Source organism: Theobroma umbraticum, unplaced genomic scaffold, assembly GCF_002168275.2.
Source record: "Theobroma umbraticum cultivar Fairchild unplaced genomic scaffold, ASM216827v3 scaffold_12.0, whole genome shotgun sequence".
NCBI lineage: Eukaryota > Viridiplantae > Streptophyta > Magnoliopsida > Malvales > Malvaceae > Theobroma > Theobroma umbraticum.
The window spans coordinates 2,596,552-2,615,362 of NW_018397272.1; the positions used below are offsets into that span (position 1 = coordinate 2,596,552).

At 31.3% G+C, this 18,811-nt stretch overlaps 1 protein-coding gene across 1 annotated transcript; it reads left to right on the plus strand.

Annotated features, from left to right (window-relative positions):
- Positions 1-12,224: 12,224 nt before the first annotated feature.
- LOC110426773 (DUF1336 family protein (DUF1336)) lies at positions 12,225-18,539 on the plus strand. Its single transcript, XM_021442073.2, has 10 exons — positions 12,225-12,656; positions 13,803-14,102; positions 14,589-14,672; positions 15,095-15,574; positions 15,875-16,010; positions 16,137-16,299; positions 16,489-16,617; positions 17,193-17,387; positions 17,837-17,959; positions 18,136-18,539. Exons 2-10 carry the CDS (start codon positions 13,826-13,828, stop codon positions 18,247-18,249), a joined length of 1,701 nt encoding a protein of 566 aa, XP_021297748.1. The 5' UTR covers positions 12,225-12,656; positions 13,803-13,825; the 3' UTR covers positions 18,250-18,539.
- Positions 18,540-18,811: the final 272 nt, after the last annotated feature.

Sequence of the window (18,811 nt, forward strand, 5' to 3'; positions counted from 1 at the left end):
TAAAAGAACGATGAACTGAAAGGTCAAAAGAAATAAAAAGCCATTAATTGACAATCAGAATATAAAAGGCTTAATATCAAAACGATGTCGTTTTGAAAAAAAAAACTCAAAAAAAAATATATAAGGAAAAAAAAAGCTCAAAAAAAAATATAAGGAGGGACTCTAACTCAATTGAAAGAAATTGAACAATAATCAAATTATCCTATTTTTAATAATATTCAGACTCCATTAGTTTAATGTTTTTATTATTTTTTTTTCATAAAAACTGAAGAGAAAGTAAAAAGCAAATAACAAACTACAAAAAAAAAGTTATTCATTTGAATAATGCTTTCAATTATTTGTTATTTAAAAAATTGAATATTATATTTGATAGGAAGTTAAGAAAGTGGATATTGACAGTTTCATAATTATTGATTTTGGAACTGAATTGCAAGAACATTGAATCTCCTAGACACTCGTTTTGGACGTTTAAAGGGAGTTAGGGGGGAGAAGAAAAGGCTGGGGCAGAAAGAACTATATGCTCTCTATTTCCTTCCACCTCCAATAATAACTTATAGTATGAGTAGGGTCTTGATCATTTGAAGTTACTCTATCATTCTGGGCCTATGGGTCTTTTGCTTTTGATGTAATCTCGGATATCCTATACATGATTAGCTCAAAGTATTTGCATAAAATTAAATTGAAGGACACTTTGTTAGGAGAACTCATTCTTAAGTGAATTCTTATAATTGATGGCTTTGTTGCCATCGGCATTCCTTTCATTAGTGAACTCATTCTTAAGTGAATTCTTATAATTGTTTTCTATGGCTCTAGGTTTAAATTTTACTAAGAAACTAATTAAGAAAGTTCTTTCTGTGTTGCAGTCTAAAACGTTTGCTATGCAACAGTGTAGGTTGCCTATCAATGAAGAAAAAGAAAAAAAACTTTTTGTCGTTCCTTAATATGGGTCAAAATCAAGTTTTTTTTCTTTAAGGCATAAGTATTGATTTCATTGATAAAGTTTACAGCACCAAAAACTACCAGGACAATCACTAAACCAAGAATAATAAAATAAATCAGAGTAAAAAAAAATACTATGATCGTTACAATTAAGGCAAAAAACAAAATAGAGTACCAAAAACTCAAAATCGAGTACCACTACTATTTCAATAACTATAAACATATCAATACAAATCATAAACCAACCCACTAAACCAAGAATAAAAAGATCAATCAAAGTAAAAAAAAAATACCGTGATCGATATAATAAGTGCAAATAATAGAACAGAGACTTAAAAAAAATAAATAAATAACTAATGAAATAAAACCTTAATAAATTAGAAGACAATAAACAAACAAATAAAAAACCAAGAACAAATGTTGAATCATGATACAACTAAACTAACAGAATACAAAAGAAAAAACAAACATGGTAAAATACGATCAGCACCTCCCTTGCATAGAAAAACTAAGAAAAAAGTAAAAAATCAATCTATAACAACCCACGCATCCTTCTTCTATGCTATGAATAAAGCATTAATTACGAGAGAAAGTAGGTACCAGCGGAAGAGAGAGAGTCCGGTACAACAAGTGAGGAAATGAAAATTGACCGACGAATAGAAGAGAGTCTAACAATAATTGGGGATGTAAAAAACCTAATATCAACGATAAAAGAACGATGAACTAAAAGGCCAAAAGAAATAAAAAGCCATTAATCGACATTCAGAATATAAAAGGCTTAATATCAAAACGATGTCGTTTTGAAAAAAAAACTAAAAAAAATATAAAAAAAAACTCAAAAAAATATAAGGAGGGACTCTACGCAATTGAAAGAAATTGATCAGTAATCAAATTATCCTACTTTTATATAGTGTATAGATATATACTAAAACAAGTTGTTCATCTTAACATATTAGCTAAATAATTTTGAGAAAATTGTGAGAAATAACTCTCTTCATAAGCCCAATTTAAAAATACCTCCCATTATAATTTTAATTATTTTTAGCCAATTTTTGAAATGACTTGACAATAATACTCTTTAAACAATTTCAGACAAATTAAATGGTCTCAGTTTTCTCTATTTCATCATCTAGACAAAAATTACAAACTTAAATCTTAATTTCTCTTTCTTGCCAAATATTGTCTATCTCGTCATCCCAAAAAGCAGAGATTGCATCAAGGTATGTGTTTAAGGTTCTTGAATTTATTAGTTTATATTCATAGAACTCTAAAGTTGAAGGGTTGATATTGATTAGATATATTTATAAATTAAAACCCTATATAACTTTAGCAATTTAAATCTAACTAAAAACAAGCAAATCAATTAGTTATTAGGCATTTCATTATTGGTTTTTAGGTATCGTATTACTGGTTTTAGGTATTGCGAGACTAACTTATGGCATCTTTGATTTTAAGCATTGCGTAACTTAAGCATTGTGTGATTAGGTTTTGGCATTGTGGGACTAAAGCATTGCGTAACTTAAGCATTGTGTGATTGGGTTTTTGGCATTGTGGGACAAAAGCATTGCGTGACTAGGTTATAGTATTACATGATTGGCTTTTAGGCATTGCGTGACTTAGGCGTTGTGAGATTGCCTTTTAAGCTTTATGTAACTTAATCAATACGTGTCTAGTTTTTAAGAATAGTGTGATTGGTTTTAGGCATTACGTGACTAGATTTAGATATTGCGTAACTAGATTTAAGTATTGTGTGACACATGTTTGATAAATTGATTGTGACACTTATTTCCTGTTAAATTTCAGCGACATGCCAAATGTGAAGCTTATGATTACATACGGTGGTCATTGGATCGATGACACTTACAAGGGTGGTGAGACATGAGTAAGAGGTGTTAGGAGTGATTTGTTGTTTTCGGGCATGATGAAGCTAATTGAAGATGTTGTTAGGATAAACTCACAAAATCACAAAATTGAGCTACATGCATTATTCAATGAAGATTTAGCAAGTATTCTGTGAGATGAGAAGGGAGTTGTAATATTTGTGATTGCTAAGGAGTGACATATAAATGTTATGCCACATGAATAAGTAACCCAACATAGTAATCACCTAAATCAGATTCATATTGCTGCACATATACTTTTACACAAACCACGCCATGCAGTCCCTAACCGACAACAATGACAATCACCATCAATGAATACACATGAGTTTGAGCAGCTTGATACTCACACGAGCTGTCTACAAATGCTATTTGCACAATTTCGATTAGCATGTGCATCAAAACAAATGCTTCGTTCTTGCTAACGAATGCAACCATTGTTAGGAATTTTGAGAATATGGTGCCTTGAAAAGTAAGTATATTCTCATACTTAATTTCATTAATTTATTTGTAATGAAAGTACATTTTGATAATAAGATGAGGAGTTTGTTTTAAATAAGCATTCATTATTTAGTTATTAAGGTACCATGATTCTATTGAGATATTAAGATACATTTGTATGAAGAGTTATACATAAGAGACATGTATTTTAATTGAATCTAAAAATTGAATCTAATTTTAGGAGGATTGGTTAGCAATCTAGGCCGGCGGATTTATGAATTAGCTACTCATCACATCTAAATACTCAAAAGATTAGATTTAAAGTATTGAATCACTAATTGAATGAAATTTAAAACTAGAGGATAAAATTGACATAATGGGTAAAACGTTAATTTTACCTTTTGTCATTGGATGATTACAAGAGTTCACAATATAAGGTTTGCAATTAGACAACTAATAATTAATATCAAGTATTGAATTGTTTCTTATAATTATAGCTAATCCAAGAGTGCAACCATGAATCTGTGGTAGAGTGAGTTCATGATTAATAAACTTGAATTATTTTTTAATGAGATTAAGAATAATTCTAAGTTTATTGGAGCTCAGAATATCTATGTCTAAATAAATTTCGCACTTAACTTCATAAAATTCAACTTGTTTAAGTTGAAATGTATGTTTTATTTGATTAATTAAATTGTGTACAAAAATGGTAACTTTAACATGTTTGTCTGAATTTACAAAAAAAAATGTTTGATTTTAATTTAGCTAAGAAAATGTGTTTGTCTTAATATAAGACAAGAAAAATATTTTTTGTCTTAATCTAGACAAGAAAACATATTTGTCTCAATTTAAACAATATAAAATTTTTTGTCTTAATTAAAGATAAGAGTTATCTTAAATTAAGAGTTTTATTTTATCAAGAACTCTAAATGATAATTAAAAAAATTAGATTATTTATTATTTAATTTTAATTTTGATAATTATGGAGCACGTTTGACGCTTCCATAACTATATATGGATGGTTAAGATGGATTCAAAAGTGTTTGATTTTGATTAAACTTTTGAGGCAAGAGATTCAATAAAACGAGAAAAGATTGGAAGAAAATAAATGAACTTACTTTTTTCTTAAAAAAGTTTCAGCTGTCACTTCTCACCCTTTCCTCCAAAACTTTACCGTTTCTTTCTTCCTCTCTCTTATTCTTGGCTGAATTTTTTTGAAAGAAAAATAACCATTAAGTTTTAGGAAAAAAAGAGAGACAAAATCAGTTGTCATCTTGTAATCCAGATCAACTGATGATCGCTTATACCGAGGAAAAATGTTTCCTTCCAAGGTTGAATTAAAACAAGTTTTGAACATGTTGGCATTAAAAAAACATTTCAAGATTAGAGTTAAAAAGTCATAACACTCGTTTTGAAGTTGCTTGTAAGGACAATGTATGCAAGTTCGCTGTGTGTGAAACAAAGTTACCTGACGAAGATTATTGGCAAGTTCGCACATTCCATAAGGTACACACATGTACTGTTGATGGTTTACAAGGTGGCTACCAATAACAAGTGCAAGGTTAATAGGTGAACTTATGTCCCCCAAGCTGCAAAGAAATAATGTAACACCATTGAGACCTAAGAAAATAATTGAAGAGATGAATCACAAATGGGGATTGCAATGATTGTATGGTAAGGCCTGACAAATGAAGGAGTATCCGGAGAGTCTTGTTTTCAGTCCCCCAGAAGAGTAATTCCAACTCTTGCCCTCATATTTCCATATGTTGAAACGTGAAGATCCCGGTATAGTCACAACTGTGACTACCGATCAGGCACAATAATTCAAATATTCGTTATTGGCGTATGGCGCATATATCTAGGGGTTCAAGGTTGTAATGTGGACAGTAGTTGTTATCAATGCCATGCATCTAAAAGGCAAATTCAAAAGTATTCCGTTTGTTATTATTTACAAATACGCAAACAAGCAAATATATCCGGTTACATTTGGCATTGGCCACGTTGAGGACTAAAAGTCATGATCATGGTTTTTTGCCTGATTGCATCATGTGATTGGTTGTCATGAAAATACAATATTCATTTCTGATCAGCATCTTCACATTAAGGATGCAATCGAAAAAGTGTAACACAACAAGCACCATGGTTTATGCGATTACCATTTGGAAAAAAACATAAAAAACAAGTACAAACGTAAAGACATTGTAAGGATTTTCACCTCTATAGCTAACTACTACAGGGTAGCCGATTTCAATAGACATGTGAAACAGCTGAAATAAATTTACAAGGATGCTTATGACCACCTTATGAAATTACGCCTTGAGAGATGGGCATGTGCACGGTCACTGGTCAAGTATTACAAACTTATGACATCCAACATTGCGGAGTGTACAACTCATGTCTGAGTTAGGCAAGAAAAATACCAATCACCACCTTGATCGAGTGTATTAAAGGAATGTTTCAGCATTGGTTCCATAAATGACACAAAGAGGCCTTCAATTTGACCCCGCCTTTCAACTTTTAGGCTATTGATCTATTAAACACATGATTTAATGAAATATGTCACTTTTTTATGTAAGCAAGCAATTGAGTGGAGTTCTAAGTTATAAGCAGTAGTAAGGATAGAGTAGTAAACTTATCCATCAAGACGTGTTCATGTGAGGAGTTTCAGACCTATTTACTCCCTTACAACCATGCCATGGTCGTAATAAGGTATGAATATCCATGTTTTTTATTTTCTTTGTAATGAATTGAACTTTTACATGGTTCCTCAACTGTGAGTTCATTGTCTTCGTAGAAAGTGTAAATGTGCAACCATTGAATTTTGCTTGAATTATTACAAGACTAGATCTTGGGAGGAGGGTTATGCTGTTCCCATTTGCCTAGTTAGGCATCCCAGTGATTGGGAAATCCCTCCTGATGTGAAACAAGTTGTCATTTTGCACCACCTTGGTGAGGTCAAAGGGGAAGACTTAGGAGGAAAAAGATTCTATCAATTGGGGAAAGTAGTTGACGATGGAGATGAACATGATTTCAATAGATATATGTATACAATGTAAGAGCTACAATCATAATAGACAAAATTGCCCAACGGCGTTTGTAGTTCCATCAACAAATCCAACATTATCTTTTAGTTAGTCGGTGCCTCAACGATAATGACGATTGAAAGCATGTTCAACTTGTAGACAACCTGCGCACACATGCAACAGTTGTTTAATATGAATGACAAACTTTGAGAACGTATTAGGTTTCGTAGATAAAGATAGTGGCTCCTCAGAATAAAGTGCATCACTTATATTATGATTTGTATGTTGATTAATTAATGGAGCCAAAATACTCTTTTATGATATTTTGATCATTGTTTATGAGCTTGATGTTTATCCCAGAATGTATGATCCTATTTAACACATCTGGGAGCTTCACTATGTTCTCCATTCCCTAATATCTTTGGTGAATTCCTCTTAGGATGGCCTAATAGGGACTTAAGATAACATCAAGCATGGGGCCAAACTTTAGTCTTGTCATCAGGCAAAAGTCATGGTTGGAAAAACGAGCCTTAGTATTGCTTATGGCAAACCATAACTTACCCTCAATGGAGCTGGGTTCATCAATTCTACATAGTAATAGGTTGTGAACAAGACTAGAGCAGAATAAGCTTTTTTCCGATTTTAAGTCCATCATTTTCTTGAAGCACGCTCTTTTTACTGCCTCGAACTAATTTTTTTTCGCAACACCTCATGTATGACATATAATTGCATCCACTTACAGTGGATGTTAATGGCAACGTTGATAGCTTACTTGCCCCTCAAAACACGAAGCAAAGCTTCCAGGTTCTCTTACTTTGTTTTGGCCATCTACAACAATAAACAGATAACATATCCATTTAGTAAATATGATCAAAGAAGATTAAAAAACAAGAACTAGTTTTTACTATCTTTGCATACAAAAATAAATGAAGCACTGTGAAGCATGACTTATTAAGTAACAAAATAGATACATAATATAAGCATTAAAGTTGAGCAAAACCGATCACCCAATGCCCTATCAAATAGTCACGCAATGCTTAAGGCACGTAATGTTTAAAAATTAGTCATGCGATGCTTTACAAACCAAGCATGCAATGCCCTATCAAGTAGTCACGTAATGCCTATCAACCAATCACACAATGCCTAAAAACTAATCATGTAATGCCTAAAAATCATTCATACAACGCCTTATAAATCAGTCACATAATAACTAAAAATTAGTCATGCAATGACTAAAAATTGATCACACAATGACTAAAAACAAATCACGCAATACTTTATCAACCAGTCATTCAATGACTAAAAATCAATCACACAATGCCCTATCAACCAAGCACGCAATGCTTAAAAATAAGTCACACAACGTCTTATCAACCAGTCACGTAATGCATAAAAACTAATAATGCAATGCCTAAAAATTAGTCATGTAATGCTTAAAATTTAGTCACGCAATGCCTTAAAAATAAGTAACACGATGCCCTAAAAAGTAATCACGCAATGTTTAAAAATCGATCATGCAATGCCTTAAAACCAATCACGTAATGCTTAAAAACCGATCACGCAATCCCTCATCAACCACTCATGCAATGTCTAAATCACGAAAACCCTTAAACCCCTAAACCCAATGCCGAAAACCAATCATGCATGCCCTATCGACGTTCAATCCAAAAATCACCAAAACTACCAAATTTCATTTAACAAAATCAACAACTTCAAACAACATACTATATTTCATTTAATAGCATAATCAACGAATATACCTACCTAACGAGAAATGCTCAAGATGCTCAAAGGTTTTTTTTTATATCAAAAACCATTCCAAAATACACAAAAAGCTCAAAAGTTTTTCTTCCTGGAAAGAAATGCTCTGGAGATAAATGGTCTGTCAAGAAAAGCTGAGAAATTATAGTGATAAAAAACTTGACCCAAACACATGGGTCGGTTTAAGACGCAAACTCAAACATATGGATTGGTTTTATTAAAAGTAATTTTGTCCAAAAGTAATTTTGTTCAAAATTAATTTTTCTTGGTTAAAACCATTTAAAATTATAGAGAGGGTTATCTTTGAAAACACTTTATATATGAAAAGTATTTTTGATAAAAACCCTAATTTTTTTTGATTGACAATATTAGCTAAATAATTTAATTTGGTTCCTAATCGTTATTAAATGATATCACAAACTTAGTATAATCTTCCTTGGTAAAAGCTTTCTTAACCCTCCTCCCCGAAAGGATCTTACTAAATGATCACAAAGATTTTACCAACTTGGCTTGATGGCGTCGTTTACCTTTGAATCTTTGAAATATAAAGAAGAAGGTGGTTACACTCGAATGCAATATTTTTGGCTTGAAGCTAACTTAAAATCATTGGTGTAGCTAGTTCTTGGGTGTCACAGTTGTGAAAGATACAACCTCAAACTTAACCTAGGCAAATTTATTATAGGGGAGGGGATCATGAACAAATATTTGTAAATGACTATGTTTCAAAGAAAAGTGACAATATGAGAACCAACACAATTATTTCACATTTCGATTGTCCACAAGACATAGCAAAACCAAACTTAGTTGTCCACTTACATTATTAAAAATTTTCTCCTATTAGTTAGCAATTTTTCAAGAAAAAAAAAATGATGAATTTGATCTTTCAATTCTTTTAAAAAAATTTTAATTAATTATAAGAATTCAATAACTTCTCATCATGGAAATGAATGATTAGAAACAATAATTTTTTTTTGATAACATCCTCTTTTATTTAAAAAGTTAGATTAGACATCCTTAATTATTTTGTTGACAATATTTGATAATTTGATTTGATTTTCTTATCCTCTTTTTGCCCTTTTTCCAGCTTCAAAGTTCTTTTGTGACAAAAAGTGCGTTTCCTTTTTGTTGAGACCACATCTAGACCATAAAAACTCAGGGTTGAATAAAAATAAAGTAGAAAGACAAGGAAAAAAAAAAGATAAGTATAAAAAAGGGGAGCTCATCTTTTTCACTGTTGTATTCTTGTTTCTATCCATCCCTTGGCCTTTTCTACTTAAATGGGACCAGTGATGATATAGCTGGATTTACATGATTGTTTCGTGATTAGGGGCAACATTTTACATGTGTCACATTTGATCTAATCAAAATTATTAGTACATGGAGAACATATATATATATATATATATATAATTCATACATACATACATACATACATACATACATACATACATACCCTTCCAACATAATTTGAGTTTCCCAAATTAGTGAAAACTTATCATAATAGTTCTTCTCTTTCTGTTTCTTATTATACATGAAATTTCATTTTCAATTAATTTGGAAATTCTTAATGTTAACTAAATATTTACTCCAAACCCTTTTTTCTGAGTAATGTCCTTAACTTCAAGTTTCAATTTTACCTAAATTTCTCCCTATAAACTAATAAAGTTAGTTCACATTATAAAACCCTAGATATTTTGTACCAGAAGAATAAAAACCAAGATTTTCATGAATAATAATAAATAACATAAAAATATATATATTTGTGCTAACGTGAAAAATACTAAAAAACTCTACCTATATACAACTTTTATTTATTTATTTATATTTTGTCCTTTTGATATAAGAAGTCAGTAGCAATGTTTTAAACCCAAAGACCACTTCATGTTTGTAATGTGTTTATTTTTTCTTACAATGTTGGATGCTCCCATTTTTTTTTTCTTTTTGGATGCCTTAATTTGAAAACAAGTTTTTTGGTCCTAAGTTGTACCTACTACAACTATGTATTAACGACATTAACAATTCTTTAATTAATTGGTACCTTACAAGTAACCAATTAAAACCTTTAATTGAGATTTTCATGTTATATTATTTTGATAGGTTATATTTGTAATATATATATATATAAGTAGAATAACTGATTGAGTTAATTAGTTGACACCTGTTATCCTCAATTGAATTAATTTTTTTTATATGATTTATGTCAAAACTGCGTTGTTTTTAACATTTGAAGGGTTTCTTTTTTACTTTTATTTATTTTAGTAAAAAATACTTAAAAACAATCATTTCTAACTTTTAATACTTAGAAAATGGATTCATTTAATATTTATCAACTGCAATTTAATATTGTTTTCTATATATATCCTCTTATTCTACATAAGCTTGAATCCATAGTATTTAAATATCTCTTTTACACATGAATGTTTAAATTCTAATAAATATCCATCCAATTTATTGAACAAATGAAAAAGTTAAAAAAGTCTACTCATTTTTCAATATACTTAGCACACAATTATTATTGAGTAAAGAAATCAACTGAATTTGATGACCTTTAACCATTTATTTTTTATATAAATGATAGATACTACTAAAAATTAATAACTATTTTATATTGATAGGATTTTTACATTATACTATTGCCTTATATTCTACAATAGTTTATCTTAATTTGCCAATAATACAAGTTATATACTTTGTCATTTCTAAATATTTTATTATGCATCTAGCAATCTTTGATAGAATTATTGTCTTCTTTGGACAGGTACTGTTCTATAACCATATATGTAGATATAGATTTTTGATAATTAAAATTAGAATAAATAACTATCTTCAATTAATACTAGTTTATCTTTTTCTTTACTAACAAGAACCAAACATTCATACAGTTCAATAATACAATATAGCACAATAATAGAAACCAAAGAAATGTATATGGCAAAAGGAAGAGCAAATTGTTTCCATAATTAGACATATCTTATAGTTGGGCAACAGTTTATATTCCCTTAACATTTATCTAAGTACAGGTCTTGCATTTAGAAAGTTGATATACATCATCTAACAAAAATAGAAACTTCCAAATTATAAATGTTGTTCATTTTGTTTGAACAATATATTTTTAATGAAAAAAACTTTTAAATATTTAACAAGATTATTATCTTCTTTAGTTAAAATGGTATTAATTAAATATTACTTTAATAACTATCATTAATTAATACCATTTTATCTTTTCCTTTATAAGCAAAACCCATACATTCATGTAGTTGACTAATATAATATAACTTTCCTTATAAATTCTTTTGAAGGTACCTAATTGAACTCCACTCAAGTATAATTTATATTTTCTATGATTTTTTTCGTAAGATAGCTACAGGCACCATCATAATATTAATGATTGGAAAAAAAATTAAAATTTATAACATTGGACGTGCCCACGAGTCTTATTATCCACTAAACTCAAACAAAAAGGCTCAAATTCGGTTTGAGATATCATTATATTAATAAATATTTATTTTTATTTAAGTTTAATTTTAAAAATATAATTAAAAATATAAAAATATTTTTAAAGGAAAAGACGATAATTTCTTTTAGGCATAATATAAAAATAAGTCCTTAAACTATTTAAGAAAAATTTAAATAAACTTTTCTACTTTTATTACATTCAATCAAGCTCTTATATTTTTATTTTAAATTAAATAAATTTTTATATTTTTATTTTTAATCAAATAAATCTTTATGACTAATGATTGACTTAGTAAAAATATTATTTATTATTCTATAAAGCGTGATTCTAACTTGAAATACTAAAACATCATAATTAAATGATGACATGATATGTTGATATATCATAATTGATAATAATATAATATGTTAATTTAATATGATAGTACATTTTTTACTTTTCGTATCAATATAATTTCAATACTATATGGATATAAAATAATAAATGTTATTTTTACTTGTAATAATTAATAATAAAATTTATTTAATTTAAAATAATAATAATAATATTTAATTAAATAAAATAAAAAATAAAAATTTATTTAAATTTTTTTAAATAATTTAACAATTGATAATGCTTTCAGTTTATTTCTCTTGAAGGAAAAAAGATAGTACTTAGTAATCATTAGCTGACAAAAAACGCGTCTCCAACAAACACAATATTTACCCAAGAACGGATGAGATGGCGTGAAGGCAACACTAACGATCCAACCGAGGAACAGAAAAAGAGAGCAAGCTTTAAAATGGCCAGCTCCATGTCTTTATTACCAACAGCACCTCCAGGAAAGGCAAAAAGCTAAATTCATGGGGGCATAATCCCAACTTAGAGAGAACCCCTTCGCTCCATTTTTTCTAATTAACCAACAAAAAAACACATATCTTCGTCTTCTGTTCTTTTTTAGCCCTTTAAATTCTCTCCTCTCTTTGTTTGGCTCTCTTTAACAGTTTGATCTTCTGTGCATTTTACCTGGATCCGACCCGGCCTGGATGTGTTGACATATCCCTTTCCCGCTCTGTCTCCCTTTCTCTGCAGAGTCTCTCTTGTTCGAGAGATCCCATTGCTGGAAAAAGGCTGGGGCCTTTATTATTTTTTTAATTTGGCTTCTTGGTTTTCAAGGTATTTTATTTTTTTAGTTGTTGCATATAATGGCTGAATGCATTAATATTCGTTTCAACGATGGTTTTTGTATTAGATTTTCTTTGGCTTTTGTTTTTTATTCCCCAGCATTTGTGTTGGGTTTCATTTAATTTCCATTTTTGGATTCCAAGTTTGCTGGTTTTTCTTTTTCTGAGTTTTGTTTACAATCTGCGTTACCTTTTATTTTTATTTTTTGGGTAAGGATATCTGCTTTTGAATGTCTCAACATATCGTTGATTTGATACCAGAGAAGCTGTATTCTTTTATAAAACAGCTTGTGTGTTCTGTTTTTGCCAATTTGGATTCAAAATTTCTGTTTTCTTTGCCATTTTCTTAGAGATAAAATATATTGTTAATAATTCTTTTTCTTATGTCGTTTTCACATAATTTTTATTTGAACATTGTCTTGTTTCCTTTCGGCGTAGGTGTGAAACCAGAAATTCTTTGCTAATTTAGATTGTGTTTTATCCTATTTCTTAGCATTTTATAATCCCTGTCTGATGTGGGACAGATATCATTCATTTTAGTTTTGGGGTTGCATCATTCTTTTTTAAAATGCTTTTGTATACTTGTCCTCAATCTTCTTCGTTTGGTCTCTTTAATCACTGGACGTGGAGCCTATATCTGTCTTTGCCTTTCAGCTTTTCCGTCTTGTATTTCTAGTTAAACTTCGAACAGGAGCTGCTTCCAGTTTGAGCAGGGGTTTTCCTGACATTGATCATCCTGTCAGAAATTATTTGTTTTGTTGATTTTGGATTTTATCAGGTTCTTTTTTTTTTTTTTGACGTTTCAGTTTTTCTTCTGAATATGGTTTATCTGATTTAGTGAATATTGCTGGTTTAGGCTTTTAACTGCTAAGCTCTAGAATCCTTATGAAAACTTCTTTTGGGTTCTCAATTCAGTTGTTTAATATGTGCTTTTCTGTCTGCTAAGGTATTGGATGTTATGACCATGACGGTTCCATATATGTTCACCTATACAAACATTTTTTTTTTTTTAAAAACAGAAACTGATCATGTGATAATGCCTACCATTAGTTGCAAGTTCTTTTCTCTTTGTAGAGCAGATTAGGCTTCCTGCAGAAAGGTTGGAATATCTGATGTAGAAAATATTGGTTCTTAACAGGGTTCTGTCACTAAGCAGTCTTAATGGGGAGTTGTGTATCAACACCTTCTAAAAGAATCAAGACACAGAGAAGGCACCGTCGTCGGTCCAGAAAATGCCATGGGAAGGTTTCTGGTTCTATGACAGATGGAACCAAGAAAAGGAGCAGTGATGCTCGTGTAACGGATATAGCTGTTAGCGAATATGTACATATGGATTTTGAGAAAGGTGCAACCACTACTTGTAGAAGATCTGAGGTTTCAAACTCGACATTCCATCTCACCCAGTTGCAGTGGCATCTTAGCCAAATTGATGCAAATGGTAGGTCCTTTCTTTTCATAAATATTAATATCTTTGCAAAACATTTTGCTAAAGTGTATAGAAGGTTATGAAAAACTTCTGAATAAAGGGTGTGAAACTTTTTTCCAAAGGGACTTCTTATTTTCTTGAGTGCTACAACTTTCCATCATCTCTTGCCATGTATACATGTAAGAAAGGATTCTGATGACTGGCACTAGTCTAAGATGACAGTATAACAAATGCATTTTGGCACCCTTTTTCCTTCCAATGAACTTTATATTCTATGCCAAGAAATGTCTCAGAAAAACATGTTTTCCTTGTGTTTTCTCTGGTGTTTTGAGTATACATTTCCTTTGGTTGATCAGCAAAATTTCATTAATTTTTTTTTTTTAAGTTTCCAACCCTCCAGCTAAGAGGATTTTGTTTTTGTTTCTTTACCACAGATTTATAGTCTACTGTGGCCAGAAAATAATATTGAAATTGACCAAAGAAGTTTCTTTTTTGCAGTAGCTTGCCAAGAGGATGCTTGGTTTGATTCAGTCAGTATTCTGGAATCTGATTCAGATGATGATTTCATCAGCGTTCATGGAGGTAATAAAAGATTCAACCTTTCCTTGATTGTATTTAAAGGGTACTGCTTTCTTTAAACAAAAGTAAAGCATGATTGCATAGCAATGGAATGATTTGGAGCAGTACTATCAATCACCATATGTTGAAAGATAAAACTAAGAGTCATTCTCTGGACTATATTTTTCTGCATCTGCTCAATTTTAGACAATATTGGGGCTAATATATCATATAGTTACGATTGCTGATTTCCATATTTAAATAATAGATAAAATGTGTTTTTGGTATGTTACGTTATATAGTCTGCCTTGTTTAGTACACTACATTGCAAGCTTTATAAGTTGTTGAGTGTGCAGTTATATGTTGCTGATTTGGACAGAAAAGGGAAAGATTTAATCATCTATGACAATCTTATGTATGTAATTTGTCTTGATTTTTCTTTCCAGATGGTTTTCCATCAGCAGGCAATGCAATTGGGAATATATCAAGCGGTCAGGTGCTTCAGTATGAAAGCTCTTCATGCTTTGTGGATGGCAACTGTAAATATGAAGAATTCCATGAAAGTTATTTAAAAATAGATGGAGGTAAAATGAGCAAAGATGATTTCAAAGAATCAAACCGATTTTCTCTTATTAGTAGTCAGGGTCATGAGCTTTCACGCTTTGGGAAGGCTGATGATATTTGTAATAGGAGGAAGAAACTATTAGATCATCCTTATGGAAGCTTTAAAGGTCTGAAAGAGGATAGGCGTAATTCTGAAGAGAAAATCTTAAGATCTGGCTTATCCAGAATGGTTCCTTCTGTGAGTTTCAATGAGAAGATTTTGACTTCAAGTATGGCTCCACAATCCCAAAAGAAAAAATCAGCAGTTTATAGGCTTTCTTTTAAGAGGAGATCATGTGATGGAGAAGACAAACTTGAAGAATGTAAGTAATTTCAGTTAATTTTATTTCTGATGAAAATTTTCTGATTTATATAAATTGATAGATGTTTCCACTGCATTGTCGTAGAATTTCTACCCTTCTTTTCTGGTCATATATATATATATATATTATTTTTTTAATTGGGGGAGGCGGGATTCAAATCTTGCTCTTTAGACACGGGATCATGCACCAACCAATGAGCTAAATGTTGGGGTGCTAGTCATGTCATGTCATGTAATATATTGATTGTATTTTCTTTTCAAGATTTTATGTACAATTTCAACTTCATTGATGTATATACAGGTTCATCAAAACGATTTTTATATCGTCCCAGAGCAGGATGCATAATTCCATGTAGCAAGGATGAGAAGCCAAATCCAGGATGTTGGTCTGAGATTCCACCGTCAACTTTTAAACTTCGAGGCGAGACCTTTTTCAAGTATGCTAGTGATTCTCGCCCTTGATTTGTAGGCATTTATATTAGTTGTTATTATAAAGAAATTCACACTTATATTTCTATGCCTTTTAATTTTAACTATTAATGGTTGATTGATTTGCCATACAGAGATAAGCGAAAGTCCCCTGCTCCTGATTACTCCCCATATACTCCAATGGGTGTTGACTTATTTATCTGTTCAAGAAAGATAAATCACATTGCTCAACACATTGAGCTTCCTAATGTGAAAGCAAATGGGAAAGTCCCTCCTCTTTTAGTTGTTAATATTCAGGTATGTTTTGGAATGATCATGTAGTGTACAGCTTCTATGCTTTTTGCGGAAATTGCTTTTTCTCTGTTTTAATCATTGTGGCATATCTTGGTGGAATGTTGGACTGCAATTTCCCATTAAACCACAAAAAATCCCTGCCAGTAATTTCTTATATTGTATCTTATTATTGTCTTGTGTGTCCTGTTGCAGTTGCCTACTTATCCAGCTGCAATGTTCCTTGGTGATAGCGATGGTGAAGGAATGAGTCTTGTTCTTTATTTCAAAGTTTCTGAGTATTTTGACAGAGTCATCTCTCCTCAATATCAGGAGAGCATCAAGGTAACATAATAAAAGTAAAATTTCTATTTCTGAATGAGTCCTGTATTTAATTCTATAATATTCAGATCATGCCCTCAGCCTGTTGTAATTCAATAGGTTGCAGACTCACTATGGCCTGCAGCAGAGTAAGAATAAGCATTGTTAATATCTGTAGTCACCGTAATAGAAGGGTCCTTAAACAGAATGTGAGATGAGAAGATTCTGAGCTATTCCTCTTTGCTAATAGAGAATCCACTTAGGAGATTGAATTGAAAGTTCTTATTTATTTGGGTACTATTTCTTTGCATGCAGATGAAGAATGAATGTGCATATGTAGCATCTCTGTCTTGGCATGCACGTGCATGCACTCTTGTTTACTAGAGTATTTTGTCGTTCTAGAGTAGTAGTTAATGTGAAAGATGAACATTTGATAGAAAAAAAAAAGAAACAGAAAAACAAAATCTACTTATTTTTTTTGAATCAATGTTATATTGTTTCCTGTTTACCAATTGTTGTTTGTAACTTAATTTATTCATTCCTTATTGCCTCCTTTTTCCACTGTGTACTATCGGTTAAAAGTTTCTCATTTGCTCCAGAAATTGGTTGATGATGAGATGGAAAAGGTTAAAGGTTTTGCAAAAGAGTCTACTGTTCCCTTCCGAGAAAGGCTAAAGATCATGGCTGGGTTGGTTAATCCTGATGATCTCAGTTTGAGTTCCACAGAAAAGAAGCTTGTAAATGCTTACAATGAAAAGCCAGTTCTCTCACGCCCGCAGCACAACTTCTATAAGGTATGGCAAGAGTTTCTACTTCGCCCGTTGGGTCTATCAGTGTTTAGTAAGATGAGCGCACTATAATTAACCCAAATTTTTGTCCTAAGACATGATTTGGACACATGCAGTTTGGGGGACACATATTAACTAGTGCTCTGAAATTCTTTGCTAATCCAAGAGCATTGGATACTGTTCCTAAACAAGAATTCACACACTACATGTGATAATTCCAATGGGCTTTAGTGTCTTCAATTCTTGAAGCATACCAAGCAAACTCTAAGTCTGTTCCAGAGTCATGATAGTATAAAACCTTTTCATTCAGTTCCTCTGTTTGAGTTGTTTTTAGCTTGTCTGAATTTAGAAAGTGCATACACCATGCATGCATCCATAGACAGTATTTTGTAACTACCATGGTCACTTGCAGTATAGAATTAGTTATGAGATTGTTGATTCTCTTTCTCTCGCAGGGCCCCAATTACTTTGAGATTGATTTGGATATTCATCGGTTCAGCTACATATCAAGGAAGGGACTTGAGTCATTTCGAGATCGTTTGAAAAATGGAATACTTGATCTGGGTTTAACCATCCAGGTAAGACAACAATCTGATTGCATTTATCGTGCGGGATCTATGCATCAATCAATGACTGATACTCAAAAACTCATAAGATAATAAATAACATCAAGGAAACTGTACTCTGACAACTTCCATTAAGCAACCTCTCAATGTTATACCTTAGTCTAATGGTCTTTGCATTCTATTAACAGGCACAAAAACAAGAAGAACTGCCAGAGCGAGTGTTGTGCTGTTTGAGACTGAACAAGATTGACTTTTCTGATCATGGCCAAATACCTACACTTGTGACTGTTGATGATAATTGACATGATTGCTAAGGTGCAAATATGGCCGTTGAAGATTTAGAAACTCTGGTGTGGAGGATCAAGATGCTCATTCTGTACAAGCTCAAGTGTCAACAATTCCAGCCTTAACAATGTAAGGAAAGGAAAAGAAAATCTTTACTGCAAATATATTGATGTAAATTTTTATAAATTTGCTTTTGTAATACCATCTTTCAGAAATGTCACACAAATTTACTATGAATCTAGTACCTTTGACCTTTTCCATGGCTGCTGTTTAGAGAATCAATCCATTGGCAGTAAAAACTAGGTAGTAAGTCTAAAATATGTAGAGTTTGCTAAATTATCACTGTTGAATTATTAAGTAAAATATTGACTCCCCCAATACCAATTCAAGGGAAAACTTATCTTACAAAAAAATGCCAGCTAAGTTAATTGATCAAGTTCTTTGGTAGTTTAGGGTGCAAATCATGCAAATCATTGTTAATTAGTTTAACTTAATTGAAAAAGTTTTAGGAAAAATGTCTTCTTTTTGTTTTCGGAAATGCAGTTCTTGTTGAAAGGTTGAAAGCTTTCTTTGAACTCA

What these genes read in the sequence shown, in the direction of transcription:
- LOC110426773 (XM_021442073.2), top strand. Translation starts at nt 13,826, where the DNA reads ATGGGGAGTTGTGTATCAACACCTTCTAAAAGAATCAAGACACAGAGA. An exon ending in AATATCAGGAGAGCATCAAG is followed by an intron (nt 16,618 to 17,192) that starts GTAACATAATAA and finishes CATTTGCTCCAG; the next exon opens with AAATTGGTTGATGATGAGAT. An exon ending in CGCAGCACAACTTCTATAAG is followed by an intron (nt 17,388 to 17,836) that starts GTATGGCAAGAG and finishes TTTCTCTCGCAG; the next exon opens with GGCCCCAATTACTTTGAGAT.